Source organism: Heterodontus francisci, unplaced genomic scaffold (assembly GCF_036365525.1).
Source record: "Heterodontus francisci isolate sHetFra1 unplaced genomic scaffold, sHetFra1.hap1 HAP1_SCAFFOLD_674, whole genome shotgun sequence".
Lineage (NCBI taxonomy): Eukaryota > Metazoa > Chordata > Chondrichthyes > Heterodontiformes > Heterodontidae > Heterodontus > Heterodontus francisci.
Window position 1 is genome coordinate 509,252 of NW_027141531.1, and position 17,916 is coordinate 527,167.

At 50.2% G+C, this 17,916-nt stretch overlaps 1 protein-coding gene across 1 annotated transcript in view; it reads left to right on the forward strand.

The window, feature by feature from the left end:
• LOC137363990 (ectonucleoside triphosphate diphosphohydrolase 2-like) overlaps positions 1-17,560 on the forward strand; it is a 113,073-nt gene extending 95,513 nt beyond the window's left edge. The window contains exons 6-9 of the mRNA XM_068027486.1: positions 334-603; positions 8,403-8,522; positions 11,314-11,451; positions 12,000-17,560. Of these exons, the coding sequence (XP_067883587.1) occupies positions 334-603; positions 8,403-8,522; positions 11,314-11,451; positions 12,000-12,203 (732 nt within the window). The 3' untranslated portion in view covers positions 12,204-17,560. The remainder of the gene's footprint in view (positions 1-333; positions 604-8,402; positions 8,523-11,313; positions 11,452-11,999) is intronic.
• Positions 17,561-17,916: the final 356 nt, after the last annotated feature.

The following is a 17,916-nucleotide window of genomic DNA, read 5'->3' on the forward strand; positions in this document are numbered from 1 at the left end:
GGGATTGAGGGATATGATGAGAGGGTGGATAGGTGGAGTTGACGGATAGGGTGAGAGAGTGGGTAGGTGGGCTTGAGGGATATGGTGAGAGGCTGGGTAGGTGGGATTGAGGGATATGGTGAGGGTGGGGAGGTGGGATTAAGGGATAAGGTGAGAGGGTAGGTAGGTGGGGTTGAGGGATATAGAGAGAGTGGGTAGGTGGGAATGAGGGATACGGGGAGGGTGGGTAGGTGGATTGAGGGACATGGTGAGAGGGTGGATAGGTGGGATTGAGGGAGTTTGATATTATAGTTGGAATCTAACTAGGCCTCAGTCCTTCTGTTTCTCCCACAGGCCCAAGGTTACAACAGTACTATTATCAACCCATGCATGCCCAAGGGCTACAACACCTTGTACACACAGAGCTTTATCTACGACAGCCCGTGTACTGTTCGTGAAAGGCCAGCAGATTACTCAGCCCAAAACAATATAACCTTCATTGGCTCTTCGAAACCAGCTGAGTGCCTTGAGATTGTCAACACCATCTTCAACTTCGATTTCTGCTCCCACAACAGCTGTGCCTTCAACAATATATATCAGCCAGAGACTACCGGCAACTTTTTGGTAAGTGGACGAGGTTTTACTCAAATAACCTTCCATTTCTCATGTAACTCCAGGCAGCTGAGACATGAGGTGGCCCATGGAACATGGGAGCAATTATCCAAACTCCAGTCTCTTAGCTCAGCCAACCCTTTCACCCGTTGCCTGGTTACCCTTCCATCCTGTAGCCAAGACAGAGCTCTGTGCATTTTCCCAACTCAGAATAGCAGGTGTCTGTCACTCCCTGTACCCCAACATACTGAGCTCACCTCATGATGCTGCCCATTATTGTGAAGGAATCTTCACCAACAGCCTGTCCCCTGTTCAAAGGCTTTGCTCCTCCCAAATCTGGACGTGTCCTCGTTCCCGGTTCCCACTGCACCTTGGATTGATGGCCGTTCGTTCAGTCACTAGACCTGCCCTCTGGCATTCCCACCGATCACTGCTTCCTTCCTGTCTTCTCTGTTCCCTTCAGGACCATCCTACAGCCCATCCTGAATCATTACCATCGCTGAATCCCCCACTATCAACATGCTAGGGGCTATCATTGACCGAAAACTGAACTGGAGTAGCCATATAAATACCGTGGCTACAAGAGCAGGTCAGAGGCGAGGAATCCTGAGGCGAGTAACTCACCTCCTGACTCCCCAAAGCTTGTCCACAATCTACAAGGCACAAGTCAGGAGTGTGATGGAATACTCTCCACTTGCCTGGATGGGTGCAGCTCCAACAACACTCAAGAAGCTCGACACCATCCAGGACAAAGCAGCCCGCTTGATTGGCACCCCATCTACAAACATTCACTCCCTCCACCACCGATGCACAGTGGCAGCAGTGTGTACCATCTACAAGATGCACTGCAGCAATGCACCAAGGCTCCTTAGACAGCACCTTCCAAACCCGCGACCTCTACCAACTAGAAGGACAAGGGCAGCAAATACATGGGAACACCACCACCTGCAAGTTCCCCTCCAAGTCACACACCATCCTGACTTGGAACTATATCGCCGTTCCTTCACAGTCGCAGGGTCAAAATCCTGGAACTCCTTTCCTAACAGCACTGTGGGTCTACCTACCCCACATGGACTGCAGCAGTTCAAGAAGGCAGCTCACCACCACCTTCTCAAGGGCAATTAGGGATGGGTAATAAATGCTGGCCTGGCCAGCGATGCCCACATCCATGAATGAATAAAAAGAAAAATCCTTCACCCAGGATTGCCAACCCTCCAGGATTCTGCTGGAGCTTCCAGAAATTAAAAATGAATCTTTTGGATACTGTTCCCAGGAACCCTGGAGCAAAATCATAGAGTCATAGAGTTATATAGCACAGAAACAGGCCCTTCAGCCTGTTGTGTCCGTGCCGGCCATCAAGCACCTATCTATTCTAATCCCATTTTCCAGCACTTGGCCCGTATCCTTGTATGCTATGGCGTTTCAAGTGCTCATCTAAATACTTCTTAAATGTTGCGAGGGTTCCTGCCTCTACCACCTCTTCAGGCAGTGTATTCCAGATTCCAACCACCCTCTGAGTGAAATTTTTTTTCCTTAAATCCCCTCTAAACCTTCTGCTCCTTACCTTAAATCTATGCTACCTAGTTATTGACATCTCCGCTAAGGGAAAAAAGTTTCTTCCTATTCACCCTATCTATGCCCCTCATAATTTTGTATACCTCAATCAGGTCTCCCCTCAGCCTTCTCTGCTCTAAGGAAAACAACCCTAGCCTATCCAGTCTCTCTTCATAGCTGAAATGCTCCAGCCCAGGCAACATCCTGGTGAATCTCCTCTGCACCCTCTCCAGTGCAATCACATCCTTCCTATAGTGTGGTGATCAGAACTGTACACAGTACTGCAGCTGTGGCCTAACGAGCATTTTATACAGCTCCATCATAACCTCCCTGCTCTTATATTCTATGCATCGGCTAACAAAGGCAAGTATCCCATATGCCTTCATAACCACCTTATCTACCTGTGCTGCTGCCTTCAGTGATCTATGGACAAGTACACCAAGGTCCCTCTGACCCTGTGTACTTCCTAGGGTCCTACCATCCCTTGCCTTATTAGTCCTCCCAAAATGCATCACATCACACTTCTCATGATTAAACTCCATTTGCCACAGCTCCGCCCATCTTACCAGCCCATCTATATCGTCCTGTAATCTAAGGCTTTCCTCTTCACTATTTACGACACCACCAATTTTCATGTCATCTGTGAACTTACTGATCATACCTCCTGTATTCACATCTAAATCATTAATGTACACTACAAACAGCAAGGGTCCCAGCACCGATCCCTGCAGTACACCACTGGTCACAGACTTCCACTCTCAAAAACAACCCTCAACCATCACACTCTGCCTCCTGCCACTAAGCCAATTTGCCAAATTGCCCTGGATCCCATGGGCTCTTACCTTCTTAACCAATCTCCCATGTGGGACCTTATCAAAAGCCTTACTGAAGTCCATGTAGACTACATCAACTGCTTTACCCTCATCTACACATCTAGTCACCGTCTTGAAAAATTCAATCAAGTTAGTTAGACATGATCTCCCCCTGACAAAGCCATGCTGACTATCCCTGATTAATCCCTGCCTCTGCAAGTGGAGATTAATCCTGTCCCTCAGAATATTTTCCAATAATTTCCCTATCACTGAAGTCAGACTCACTGGCCTGTAATTACCTGGTTTATCCCTGCTGGCGGCACAGTGGCGCAGTGGTTAGCACCGCAGCCTCACAGCTCCAGCGACCCGGGTTCAATTCCGGGTACTGCCTGTGTGGAGTTTGCAAGTTCTCCCTGTGTCTGCGTGGGTTTCCTCCGGGTGCTCCAGTTTCCCCCCACAGCCAAAGACTTGCAGGTTGGTAGGTAAATTGGCCATTACAAATTGTCCCTAGTATAGGTCGGTGGTAGGGAAATATAGGGACAGGTGGGGATGTGGTAGGAATATGGGATTAGTGTAGGATTAGTATAAATGGGTGGTTGATGGTCGGCACAGACTCGAAGGGCCTGTTTCAGTGCTGTATCTCTAAACTAAACTAAACTACCCTTCTTGAATATTTATTAATCATTTATTAATTGTCCAGATGTGTGATGTTAAACTGAGGTCCCTTCTACCCTCTCAGGTGGATGTAAAAGATTCCATGGCACCATTCCAAAGAAGTGCAGTGACATTCTCCCCATTGTGCTGTAAAATATTTATCCCTCAATCAACATCACAAAAACAGATTACTGATCATTATCACATTGCGGTTTGTGGGAGCTTGCTGTGCACAAATTGGCTGCTGTATTCCCACATTACAACACTGACTACACTTCAGAAATACTGTATTGGTTGTAAAGCATTTGAGACATTGGTGGTCCTGAAAGACATTGTAGAAATGCAAGTCTGTCATTCGTTTATAAAAATATTTGAAGTGGGAAAGACAGTTTGACAATCGGGAGAGAGGAGCGATCGAGGGAGAGAGGGATCAGAGCCAGAAGGATTGGAAGAGATAGGGATCTGGAGAGTTAGAGGGATTGAGAGAGAGAGGCAGTGAGAGAGGAGAATTGGGAGAGAAATGGATTGGGAGAGAACAAGAGATCAGGAGAGGGGAATTGGGTCAGAGAGAGATCAGGAGAGAGTGAGGGATTTGGAGAGGGGGCATCAGGAGAGAGAAGGATCAGGAGAGAGGATGATCAAGGTAGGAGATCAGAAGAGAGCAGGATTTGGAGAGAGAGTGAGTTTTGGGGAAAGGGGGGATCAGGAGGGAGCAGTATCAGAAGAGAAGATGATCTGGATGGAGGAAGATTGGGACAGAGTGGGATCAGGATCTGGAGAGGGTTCAGGAGAGAGAGAGGGTTTAGGAGGGAGAGGAATCAGGAGAGAGGGTTCAGGAGAGAGTGACGGTTTAGGAGGGAGACGAATCAGGGGAGAGGGCCAGGAGAGAGTGAGGGTTTAGGAGGGAGGAATCGGGAGACAGGGGGTTCAGGAGAGAGAGAGAGTTCAGGAGAGAGAGAGTTCAGGAGTGAGAGGGTTCAGGAGAGAGACAAATCAGAGAGAGAGGGTTCAGGAGAGAGAGGAATCAGGAGGGAGAGGGTTTAAGAGAGATGAATCAGGAGAGAGAGGGTTCAGGAGAGAGAGGGTTCAGGAGAGAGAGGGTTCAGGAGAGAGAGGGTTCAGGAGAGAGAGGAATCAGGAGAGAGGGTTCAGGAGAGAGTGAGGGTTTAGGAGGGAGACGAATCAGGGGAGAGGGTCCAGGAGAGTGTGAGGGTTTAGGAGGGAGGAATCTAAAGAGAGGGTTGAGGAGAGAGTGAGGGTTTTGGAGGGAGAGGAATCAGGGGAGAGGGTTCAGGAGAGAGTGAGGGTTTAGGAGGGAGACGAATCAGGGGAGAGGGTCCAGGAGAGAGTAAGGGTTTAGGAGGGAGGAATCAGGAGACAGGGGGTTCAGGAGAGAGAGAGTTCGGGTGAGAGAGAGTTCAGGAGAGAGAGGGTTCAGGAGAGAGACAAATCAGAGAGAGAGGGTTCAGGAGAGAGGAATCAGGAGGGAGAGGGTTTAAGAGAGAGGAATCAGGAGAGAGAGGGTTCAGGAGAGAGAGGAATCAGGAGAGAGGGTTCAGGAGAGAGTGAGGGTTTCGGAGGGAGGAATCTGGAGAGAGGGTTCAGGAGAGAGTGAGGGTTTCGGAGGCAGAGGAATCAGGGGTGAGGGTTCAGGAGAGTGTGAGGGTTTAGGAGGGAGGAATCTGGAGAGAGGGTTCAGGAGAGAGTGAGGGTTTCGGAGGCAGAGGAATCAGGGGAGAGGGTTCAGGAGAGAGTGAGGGTTTAGGAGGGAGGAATCAGGAGACAGGGGGTTCAGGAGAGAGTTCAGGAGATTGTGAGTTCAGGAGTGAGAGGGTTCAGGAGAGAGACAAATCAGAGAGGGTTCAGGAGGGAGAGGAATCAGGAGGGAGAGGGTTCAGGAGAGAGAGAGTTCAGGAGAGAGAGGAATCAGGAGAGAGGGTTCAGGAGAGGGAGGAATCTGGAGAGAGAGGGTTCAGGGGAGTGTGAGGGTTTAGGAGGGAGGAATCTAAAGAGAGGGTTCAGGAGAGAGTGAGGGTTTCAGAGGGAGAGGAATCAGGGGAGAGGGTCCAGGAGAGAGTAAGAGTTTAGGAGGGAGGAATCAGGAGACAGGGGGTTCAGGAGAGAGAGAGTTCGGGTGAGAGAGAGTTCAGGAGAGAGAGGGTTCAGGAGAGAGACAAATCAGAGAGGAATCAGGAGGGAGAGGGTTTAAGAGAGAGGAATCAGGAGAGAGAGGGTTCAGGAGAGAGAGGAATCAGGAGAGAGGGTTCAGGAGAGAGTGAGGGTTTCGGAGGGAGGAATCTGGAGAGAGGGTTCAGGAGAGAGTGAGGGTTTCGGAGGCAGAGGAATCAGGGGTGAGGGTTCAGGAGAGAGTGAGGGTTTAGGAGGGAGGAATCTGGAGAGAGGGTTCAGGAGAGAGTGAGGGTTTAGGAGGGAGACGAATCAGGGGAGAGGGTCCAGGAGAGAGTAAGGGTTTAGGAGGGAGGAATCAGGAGACAGGGGGTTCAGGAGAGAGAGAGTTCAGGAGAGAGAGGGTTCAGGAGAGAGACAAATCAGAGAGAGAGGGTTCAGGAGAGAGGAATCAGGAGGGAGAGGGTTTAAGAGAGAGGAATCAGGAGAGAGAGGGTTCAGGAGAGAGACGAATCAGGGGAGAGGGTCCAGGAGAGAGTGAGGGTTTAGGAGGGAGGAATCAGCAGAGAGAGGGTTCAGGAGAGTGTGAGGGTTTAGGAGGGAGGAATCTGGAGAGAGAGGGTTCAGGAGAGTGTGAGGGTTTAGGAGGGAGGAATCTGGAGAGAGGGTTCAGGAGAGAGTGAGGGTTTTGGAGGCAGAGGAATCAGGGGAGAGGGTTCAGGAGAGAGTGAGGGTTTAGGAGGGAGAGGAATTAGGGGAGAGGGTTCAGGAGAGAGTGAGGGTTTAGGAGGGAGGAATCAGGAGAGAGAGGGTTCAGGAGAGTGTGAGGGTTTAGGAGGGAGGAATCTGGAGAGAGACGGTTCAGGAGAGTGTGAGGGTTTAGGAGGGAGAGGAATCAGGGGAGAGGGTTCAGGAGAGAGTGAGGGTTTGGGAGGTAGAGGAATCAGGGGAGAGGGGGTTCAGGAGAGAGAGGGTTCAGGAGAGAGACAAATCAGAGAGAGAGGGTTCAGGAGAGTGTGAGGGTTTAGGAGGGAGGAATCTGGAGAGAGGGGGTTCAGGAGAGAGAGAGTTCAGGAGAGAGAGGGTTCAGGAGAGAGACAAATCAGGGACAGTTTTGGTCCCTTTACTTGAGGAGGGATGTAGTTGCATGGGAGGCAGTTCAGAGGAGGTTCACTAGATTGATTCCAGAGATGAGGAGTTTGTCTTATGAAGAGAGATTGAGCAGTTTATGCCTTTACTCTCTAGAGTTTAGAAGAACGAGAGGAGATCTAATTGAGGTATGTAAGCTGATTAAGGGGATTGACAAAGTAGAAGTAAAGAGGATGTCTCCTCTTGTGGGGCAAACTAGAATTAGAGGTCATAGTTTTAGGATAAGGGGTAGCAGATTTAAAACAGAGATGAAGAGAAATTACTTCTCTCAAAGGGTCTTGAGTCTGTGGAATTCACTACCCTAGAGTGCAGAGGATGCTGGGGCATTGAGTAAATTTAAGGAGGAGATAGACAGATTTTTAATTAGTAATGGGTTGAAGGTTTATGGAGAATGGGCAGGAAAATGGAGTTGAGGCTGAGATGAGATCAGCCATGATCATATTGAATGGCGGAGCAGGCTTGAGAGGCTGAATTGCCTACTCCTGCTCCTAGTTTTTATGTTCTTATGTTCTCTCTGTCCCACTCAATCTCTGTCCCTCTCTTTCCCCCACCCTGCCTCTGTTCCTCCCTCTTTCTCTCCCTCTCTCTCTCTGTCCCCCCCTCCCTCTCTCTGTCTTTCTGACAGTTGCAGGGAGCATAGCAGCTGTGTGGCTGGTCAGTATTTTTTCAAACATCATGCTTTCAGTTTCACAGCTGACAGGTGCTGACATCAGGAACCGAGGTTTCCCAACTTCAGACAGATTTGAAGTTTTCCTGCAGCCTTTTAAAAAAAGTCGGAAAACTCAAGTCTGTCCGAAGTTGGGAAACTGCTGTCTCCATTGTCAGCACTTGTCAGCTATGAAACTGACAGTGCGATGTTTAAAAAGCTGGTCTGAAAGAAGAAGACAATGGAAAATTTCTCATTTTTGAAATACATCAGCGGGCCGGATGGAAAGCTTTGTGGGCCAGATCCTGGCCCATGGCTGGGCTGTATGTTGGACAATCCCGGTGTAGAGGGAGCTTTACTCTGTACTTAACCCATTTTTTTTATTGTGAAATTACCTTTTAATCTCTTTTTCATATTGTAGATGGTATAAGAAAGATGTTCTTAAGACTCATTCTTGCCATATTTAAAGATACACTGTATCTAACCCCATGCTGTACCTGTCCTGGGAGTGTTTAATGGGGACAGTGCAGACGGAGCTATACTCTGTATCTAACCCATTTTTTTTGATGGGGCAGTGTAGAGGGAGCTTTACTCAGTATCTAACCCCGTGCTGTACCTGTCCTGGGAGTGTTTGATGGGACAGTGTAGAGGGAGCTTTTCTCTGTATCTAACCCATGCTGAATGTGACTCTCACAGGGCCTGTGTGTGTAGAATTCTGTCTCCAGCATGTCCCGCTTTTCAATGAAAACAGTCGTGTGCACTTTGTTCAATCCCATTTATGGACTTCCTTCTGTTACAGCAGAGATTTTATAAATCTACCTGTGCTGCTAATTACAGTTAATCGGATAATGTCACCTCTTTCTCTCCAGGCCTTTGCAGCATTCTATTACACAATGAACTTTCTGCAGAATACTTTAAATGAGAGTATTACATCACAAAGTGAGCTGAAGAATGCAGCTGATACCATTTGTGCAATGGACTTCAAACAGGTGATTGTTAATAACAGAGGCACTAACAGAGAACATCATGTGGCTCTGTGTCTCTCCTATCATTCCCCCCTTTCCAGACTACCCCCCTCTCTCCCCAATCCCTCTCCCACTCCCAATGCCACTCTCTCCTAATCCCTCTCTCACCCAATCCCTTTCTCTGTCCTCAATCCCTCTGTCTCCTCAATCCCTCTCTCTCCCCAAAATCTCTCTCTCCCAAACACCCTCTCTCTCCCAATCCCTCTCTCTCCCCAACCCCTCTCTCATTCCCCAATCCCTCTCTCTCCCATACACCCCCTCTCTCCCCTATCCCCCTCTCTCTCTCAATCCCTCTCTCTCCCAAAGCCCCTTTCTCTTGCCAAATCCTTCTCTCGCTCCCCAATCCCTCCCTCTCTCCCAATTCCTCTCTTTCCCAAACCCCCTTTCTCTTGCCCAATCCCTTCTCTCCCCTATCCCCCTCTCTCTCCTCAATCCCTCTCTCTCCCCAAAATCTCTCTCTCCCAAACACCCTCTCTCTCCCAATCCCTCTCTCTCCCCAACCCCTCTCTCATTCCCCAATCCCTCTCTCTCCCATACACCCCCTCTCTCCCCTATCCCCCTCTCTCTCTCAATCCCTCTCTCTCCCAAAGCCCCTTTCTCTCTCAATCCCTCTCTCTCCCAAAGCCCCTTTCTCTTGCCAAATCCTTCTCTCGCTCCCCAATCCCTCCCTCTCTCCCAATTCCTCTCTTTCCCAAACCCCCTTTCTCTTGCCCAATCCCTTCTCTCCCCCAATCCCCCTCTCTCAAACCACCCTCTCCCAGTCCTTCTCTCCTGAGCATCCCTCTTTCCCAATCCCCAAATCCCCTCTCTTTCTCAGTCGCTTGCCTTTCTGATCAACCCCACTCTCCAGATCACTCTCTCTCCTGAGCCCTTCTCTGTCTCTCTCTCTCAATCCCTCTTTCTCTCCCAATCACACCCTTCTCTCTCTCCCAATCACCCCTCTCTCTTCTCCAACTGTCTGTTTCTCTCGATCACACCCTCCCTCTCCAAATCACATCTCCCCTGCCACCAAACCTCTCCCAGGACCTTATCCTAGGGCCGTTGCCAGTGAGCTGCCTGGGGAGGCTCAGCAGGTGCCCGCTGTTCACTGACCTCATGAAAACGAAGCTTGAGGCTTAATATCAGGTGTGTCTCAGATCTATCTGCTCCGGGGCTGGGATTGTTCCCTGTGTCCCACAAAGCCCCCTCCCAATCCCTCTCTCTCCCGAAGCCTTTCTTTCTCTTGAACACAAGAGTTTTGGGAGAGAGAGAAGTTTCAGGAGAGAGAGGGTGATCCGGAGAGTGGGGTAGATTAAGAGAGAAAACAATTGGGAGAGAGAGAGGGTTTGGGAGAGAGAGGAGGATTGGGAGAGAGAGATATGGGTGGAGAGAGAGGAGGAATTGGGGGAGAGAGAGAGAGGAGGATTGGGGGAGAGAGAGAGAGAGGTATGGGGGGAGAGAGGAGGAATTGGGGGAGAGAGAGGAGGATTGGGGGAGACAGAGGGCGTTTGGGAGAGAAAGAAAGGGTGTTATTGGGGAGAGAGGGGGGTTTGGAAGAGAGGGAGAGGAGGATTGGGAGAGAGAGGTATAGGGGGAGAGAGAGGAGGAACTGGGGGAGAGAGAGGAGGATTGGGGGAGAGAGGGGTGTTTGGGAGAGAGAGAGGAGGATTGGTAGAGAGAGGTATGGGGGGAGAGAGAGGAGGATTGGGGGAGAGAGAGGGGGTTTGGGAGAGAGAGAGAGGAGGATTGGGAGGGAGAGGTATGGGGGGAGAGAGAGGAGGAATTGGGGGAGAGAGAGGAGGATTGGGGGAGAGAGAGGGGGTTTGGGAGAGAGAGGAGGATTGGGAGAGAGAGGAGGATTGGGAGAGAGAGGTATGGGGGGGAGAGAGAGGAGGAATTGGGGGAGAGAGAGGAGGATTGGGGGAGAGAGGGGTGTTTGGGAGAGAGAGAGGAGGATTGGGCGAGAGAGGGGTGTTTGGGAGAGAGAGAGGAGGATTGGGGGAGAGAGGGGTGTTTGGGAGAGAGAGAGGAGGATTGGGCGAGAGAGGGGTGTTTGGGAGAGAGAGAGGAGGATTGGGGGAGAGAGGGGTGTTTGGGAGAGAGAGAGGAAGATTGGGCGAGAGAGGGGTGTTTGGGAGAGAGAGAGGAGGATTGGGGGAGAGAGGGGTGTTTGGGAGAGAGAGAGGAGGATTGGGAGAGAGAGGTATAGGGGGAGAGAGAGGAGGAATTGGGGGAGAGAGAGGAGGATAGGGGGAGAGAGAGGAGGAATTGGGGGAGAGAGAGGAGGATTGGGGGAGAGAGGGGTGTTTGGGAGGGAGAGAGGAGTGTTTGGGAGAGAGAGAGGAGGATTGGGCGAGAGAGGGGTGTTTGGGAGAGAGAGAGGAGGATTGGGGGAGAGAGGGCTGTTTGGGAGAGAGAGAGGAGGATTGGGTGAGAGAGGGGTGTTTGGGAGAGAGAGGAGGAATTGGGGGAGAGAGAGGAGGATTGGGGGAGAGAGGGGTGTTTGGGAGAGAGAGAGGAGGATTGGGAGAGAGAGGTATGGGGGGAGAGAGAGGTGGATTGGGGGAGAGAGAGGGGGTTTGGGAGAGAGAGAGAGGTATGGGGGGAGAGAGAGGAGGAATTGGGGGAGAGAGAGGAGGATTGGGTGAGAGAGGGGGTTCGGGTGAGAGAAGGATTGGGAGATCAGCATAGACTGATTGCTATGTCTGCTCCTTTAAAATGGTCAGTTGTTTTGGTACAGGGATGATTCTAACTGTGTTCCTTTCTATCGACGTAGCTGAAGGAGAAAGCACCATCTGAGAGAGAGAGCAGACTGGTGGATTATTGCACAAGTTCCTACTACATCTACACCCTGACAACCAGAGGGTACAAGTTCAACAAACAAACATTTAAAAATATCGTATTCCAGAAAAAGGTTTGAGTCTGACCTCTGACATCACTGCTGCTGGCCTGTTCGGTCTCTTGATTCCCTCTCTCTCTCCGTTTGTGTCAATCTCGCTCTCTGCCTAACTGAATCTCTGTGTCTTTTTACATTGATTATGTTCATGTCTTCCTCTATCCTTTCTCCTTTCTTCCTCTCCCTGCTCCTCTGCCTTTCTTTATCTTTCTCCATCTGTCTGTCTCTCTCATTCTGTCTGGTTCTCCCATGTTGTGTCTCACTGTCTCCCTCTCTTTTTGAGTACCTATTTCTGTCTGTCTTTCCCTACTGCCTCTCACACTCTCTTGCTCACTGAGCTTCTCTCTCAGTCTCTCAATCTCTTACACTTTTCCTATTTCACCCTGTCTCTATCTTTTTGTCTTGCTGTCACCCTGACTTTGTCTCTCTCTCTCTCTCTGTCTCTCGCTGTGTCTATCTGTTTCTGTCTTTCTGACCCTCTCTCAGCCCTACCCCCTCACTCTGATTTGCTGCCCTCACTGCCCTGTTCAGCCTCTGACCACCCTTCTCATTTTGCCCTTTTTCAGGTTGCGGACACCAACATTGGGTGGGCTCTTGGTTACATGCTCAATCTTACCAACATGATACCAGCTGAAGATCCTTCTTCCTGGAAAGTACAGATGCTCGGTCCCTGGGCAGTCCTCATCGTCATCTGCATCCTGGTGGTTGTGGCAGGAGTCCTGGTCTTAGTTTTGTCCTCCCACTCAGTGAAGAATAACTCGGTGTTGTAGTCTGTGGAGCAATCCCTGGGCTGGAATCTCCATAGTTGACTAACCCCAGCCTCAGTAGTGGCACTCCTCAATCAGACTGGAGGATTGTAACCCTTCACACAGTGCCTCATACTAACTGCAAGAGATCCCGTAACAAAATCCCTCACTCCCACCCCACTTACCTCTTGCTCCACCTCCACTTACCCCAGCCCCTCATTCTGACCCCACTTACCCCTCACTCCACTCCCATGTACCTCAGCCTCTTACTCCTACTGCCAACTTAGTCCTCATGTTTGAAAATTAACCCAGGATTCAGCACAGTTCCAGTACTGGGCAATGCTCAGGCTCCTGATTTCAATAGCAGGAGTCCTGAGGCAGCATTCAAAGCAGATTTAATGACAATTCGTGCAACCAAGGGCACTCGACAAAACTCAGTTCCATATCTCTCAAACCTGCCTCCCCACCTCCTCACCATATCCCTCAATCCCACCCACCCACATTCTCACCATATCCCTCAAATCTACCTCCCCACCTCCTCACCATATCCCTCAATCCCACCCACCCACCTCCTCACCATATCCCTCAATCCGATCCACCCACCTCCTCACCATATCCCTCCATTCCACCCACCCACCTCCTCACCATATCCCTCAATCCCACCCACCCACCTCCTCACCATATCCCTCAATCCCACCCACCCACCTCCTCACCATATCCCTCAATCCGATCCACCCACCTTCTCACCATATCCCTCAAATCTAACTCTCCACCTCCTCACCATATCTCTCAAACCTGCCTCCCCACCTCCTCACCATATCCCTCAATCCCACCCACCCACCTCCTCACCATATCCCTCAATCCGATCCACCCACCTTCTCACCATATCCCTCAAATCTAACTCTCCACCTCCTCACCATATCCCTCAAACCTACCTCCCCACCTCCTCACCATATCCCTCAATCCCACCCACCCACATTCTCACCATATCCCTCAAACCTACCTCCTCACCATATCCCTCAAATCTACCTACCTACCTCCTCACCATATCCCTCAAATCTACCTACCTACCTTCTCACCATATCTCTCAAACCTACCTACCTACCTTCTCACCAGATCTCTCAATCCCATCCACCCACCTCCTCACCATATCCCTCAAATCTACCTCCTCACCATATCTCTCAAACCTACCTCCCCACCTCCTCACCATATCCCTCAATCCCACCCACCCACCTTCTCACCAGATCCCTCAAATCTGCCTACCCACCTCCTCACCATATCCCTCAATCCCACCCACCTCCTCACCATATCCCTCAATCTCACCCATCTCCTCACATATCCCTCAATTCCACCTACCCACCCTCTCACCAATTCCCTCAATCCCACCCACCCTCTCACCCTATCCCTCAATCTCACCCACCCTCTCACCGTATCCCTCAATCCCATTCATAAATGGAAGAGGTCGATCATCTCAAAGCCCAACCAGGATCCTGGTCTGCTACAGACTCCCACCTGGTGCTGTTACATCAAATGATTAGATTTCCATTTCTTGGGTTTTTTGTTCTTGATGTCTCTCCAGTCTGTTGCTCACCATCTCCCCTCTGTGGAGCCTTGGTCACCTCTCCTCCCAAGACCCCTCCCACCGTGACCACTGTAGAGGAACAGGTGAAAGAGGTGCCCTCAGCTTCTGCCAGTTGGAGATGATTCTGGCTGGTACAGCATGTGTGTGTGTGTGTGTGTGTGCGTGTGTGCGTGTGTGTGCGTGCGTGCATGTGTGTGTTTTGTGCGTGTGTGTGCGTGCGTGTGTGCGTGTGTTTGTTGTGCTTGTGTGTGCGTGCGTGTGCGTGCGTGTGTGTGCGCGTGTGTGTGCGCGTGTGTGTGCGCGTGTGTGTGCGCGTGTGTGTGCGCGTGTGTGTGCGCGTGTGTGTGCGCGTGCGTGTGTGTGCATGCGTGTGTGCGTGTGTTTGTTGTGTGTGTGTGTGTGTGTGTGTGTGTGTGTGTGTGTGTGTGTGTGTGTGTGTGCAGAGCCTGGGGCACTGATTGCAATGTTTCAAACAGAACCTTCACTGGGATTCTAATTTCGATGTGTTGTGCACGGTTTGAACCATGAATGACCAGCTGGCTATGGCCCTTGGCATCCATCGTAAAACTTTAACTTAGAAGGTGCAGCAGGCGATGCCACCCATTGCCGGTAGCTCTAGTAAAGTGTCACGGTGTCAGGGAGCTGCGGGGCCTCCAGCAATGGACAGCTTGAGTCCTTCCATTCACAGTAGGTCCTGGGCTCTGCCTTTCCAATCTCAAACACTGACCCAATCCCCAAACCAGATGGTTGAAGGACATTTAACACAAAGGGGACCATTGTCCAAATGTGTCTCAGCCCTTTAATGAAAGGCAATGTTAAGAAACTGGACCATTGCCATCAGTTCTTATTCTTGGACATGAGAGACAGACACCCAGTGTTCTGAGGAAGGTAGCCCAACTGGTTAAAACCCAGTTTCCCAACATTTCTTTAAAAAGGCTGACCACCCATATGAACATCACACGTAGACACAGCCTCACTCAGCAGTTCCGCCTGGGTCTGATTCTGGGCTGGTTAAAGGTCCAGCTGTTCTTCCTCATTGGGTTTGGGGGCTTTAATGCTCTGTTTGTGAGATGTGCCCTGTTTGTAATCCTTCTCATGAAACCCCAGGGAGCACAAGGTTAGTTGGTCACACAGCCCGTGGGTGAAAATCTCATACAGAACCAGGACTGAACCAGCCGTGAACATATTAAGGTAGTATATTGGTTATGTTAATGGGCTTATAATCCAGAGGCCTGGCATAATGACTTGGTGACATGAGTTCAAATTCTACTATAGCACTTGGTGAATTTAAATTCAGTTAATTAAATTAATAAAAAGCTAGTCACAGTGGTGGTGACCATGAAACTATTGTTTTGGTGTGAAAATCCATCTGGTTCACTAATGTCCTTTAGGGAAGGAAATCTGCTGTCCTTACCTGGTCTGGCCTACATGTCACTCCAGACGAACAGCAATGTGGGTGACTCTTAACTGCCCTCTGTAATAAGCCACTCAGTTGCATTCAAGAAGGCAGCCCACCACCTTCTGAAGGGCAATTAGGGATGGGCAATAAATGCTGGCCTTGCCAACAATGCCAACACCCCGTGAATGAATAGAAAAATATTCTGTAGCACCTTTCCCAATCTCAGGATGTCCCAAAGCACATTACAGCCAATGAAGTACTTCTGAAGTATAGTCATTATTGTAATGTAGGTAATGTGACCATCAGTTGGTACACAGCAAGCTCCCACAAACAGCAATGAGGCAAATGGAAATATAATGGCTGGAATTTTACCTTAGGCAGACGGGACTCTGCCACCAACGTAAAAGTCGGTGACGAACCTGCTTCTGCCTAGCCAACAGATCTGTCTCGCATTTTACGGGTCCCCAGGCTTTAATTGTCCCGAGGTGGGACTTCCACCCGCTTGAAGGAGGAAGACCCGTCTCATTGAGCTGCCGGTCAATCAACGGGCCGGCAGGTCTTAGTCCCAATAGTGCCACCGGGAGTGGTGGCCACTTCTGGGACTGCAGCCCAGCCGACAACATGGAGCCAGGACTGCAGGTAAGTTTGGCATGGCCAGACCAGACGTGCCCTGGTGAGGCTAGGGTGATTGTTTGTGGGGAGGGGGTCATTTTGGGTCCTAGGGGTGGGTTGGCAGGCGGGGGTGGCCCTCAATCAGGCACCCCTGCCCGATTATCATGGCACCCCCGGGGCGCAGAAAGGTCAGCAGCTGTCTCTGGGTGGCCTTTAACGTCCCCAGCACGCCCGCTTGCCATGGGTAAAATATCTGTGGAGGTGGGAGTGGCCACTTAAGGGCCTTGATTGGCCTGGGATGATAGGCCTGTTTTTTGCACCCCCCCACCCCCCCGCCAACGACTGCCGTAAAGTTGGCTGGAAGCAGAAACAGGTCGGGAAGGCCTCCTGGAGCCTCTTGCTCAATTTTACGCTGCCCCCACTCCACCATCTGGCTCGCTGGGGTGGCATAAAATTCCGGCCGATCTGTTACAGTGATATTAGTTGAGGGATAAATATTGAGCAGGACTCTGGGGAAAGTCCCGCAGATTAGTGCCATGGGATCTTTTACATCCACCTGAGAAGGCAGACAGGGCCTCAGTTTAACATCTCAGCCAAAAGATGACCTCTCCAACAGTGCAGCACTCCTTCAGTACTGCACTGGATGGTTAGCCTAGATTCTGCATTCAAGTCTCTGCAGTGAGACTTGAACTCCAACCTTCTAACTCAGAGGCAAGGGCACTGATCACTGAGCCAATACTGACACTGCAATAGTCAGTTCAGTGGGTAGTACTCTTGTCTCTCAGTTAGAAAGTCATGGGTTCAAGTCCCACCCAACAGACTTGAGTTCATAATTCAGAGTGAGACTCCACTACTGAGTGAGTGCTTCAGTGTCAGAAGTTTGTCTTTCCAAACTTTTGTTGCCTCCAAAACAGTGTGATATGTGAGACTCGCAATCCTGATGCCTGTTTTGGATGATGTCTGAGCTAAATGTCCTAATTACCATTCTACAACTTTACAAGTTAATCCTTCTTCAGCAGAACCTGATCTCGCTGCCGTGCTGTGGTGGCATTCTGCCCAATGGCAGGTTCTCCGCTCTTTTTCTCCACCCGGAAAAGATGAGCATGACTAGAGAAATTGGTATATGAGGTGGTTTCCTTATAGCAGTAATGTACTATAAATTAAGTGTCTGGGATGTTACACTGCTATTTCTTAAAGGAACACTCCAGGCCAGAGTGTTGATGTGAACAGCACAGCACTGATGTGCCAACACACAGTGCTTCCTGGGCCTGGGTCTCAGTCATGGGACACACTCTCCCAGCCCAGGCCAGGCTCCACAAATCACAGGGGGCTCCATCTCGCAGCTTGATTGAAAACTGCAGAAACACTGCTCAGATCCCGCTGGATCCCAGTGACAGCAAACGATAAAACAAGACAATCCCATACCGAGAATGCAGTTTGAAGCATTCCCATAGGAATGCCCCTTGTATTACCCTCCCCCAATCCAGCATTTTCAATCTGTGACTCCCAGGATGATAGAAGGCGAAGAAGATGGACCTTGATTTTATGTTTAGCCGTTCCCATGCTGTTATCCTACGCCCACCCCTCCCCCTCCACTCTGCCCTCTGTCCCCAGAGAGCCGCTCACAGAAAGGACAGCTTGAGCTGTGTGCTGATTTCTTTCTGCACAGGCATTGTAATGATGAAGACCATCTCGGGTGACCCTGCAGCTCATGAAATCCCTTGTACTCAGTCACTGTTTGTCAAAGTTACAGGCCATGTCTTGAATAAATAATTTTTTTATACTTTATGAATGTGAGGTTCCTTTCTCTTTTATTCTAAAGCATAGGAGGTTCTGATCAGTTGAACATAGGGGTTAACCTGTGTTGGGAACAGGAGTTGTGAGGGGCAGGGGGGAATAAAGTGTGTCACCTGGGGCCCTGGGTTGGGAGCAGGGGGCATGGATTGAAAGGGCCTTTCCTCCTTTCAGACTCTTGGAGGGGAATTTTAACTCCCCAAAACAGGTGCGTTTTGGTCACTTAAAAGGTGAAGTTATTTAAAATCTCAATCACTCCCACTTCCAGGTTTAACAGAAGTGGGACTCTCACTTAAGTATTGAGGCTGCTTGCCTCAAGTTTAACCTGTCTTCCAGCTGCAATTCTTGCC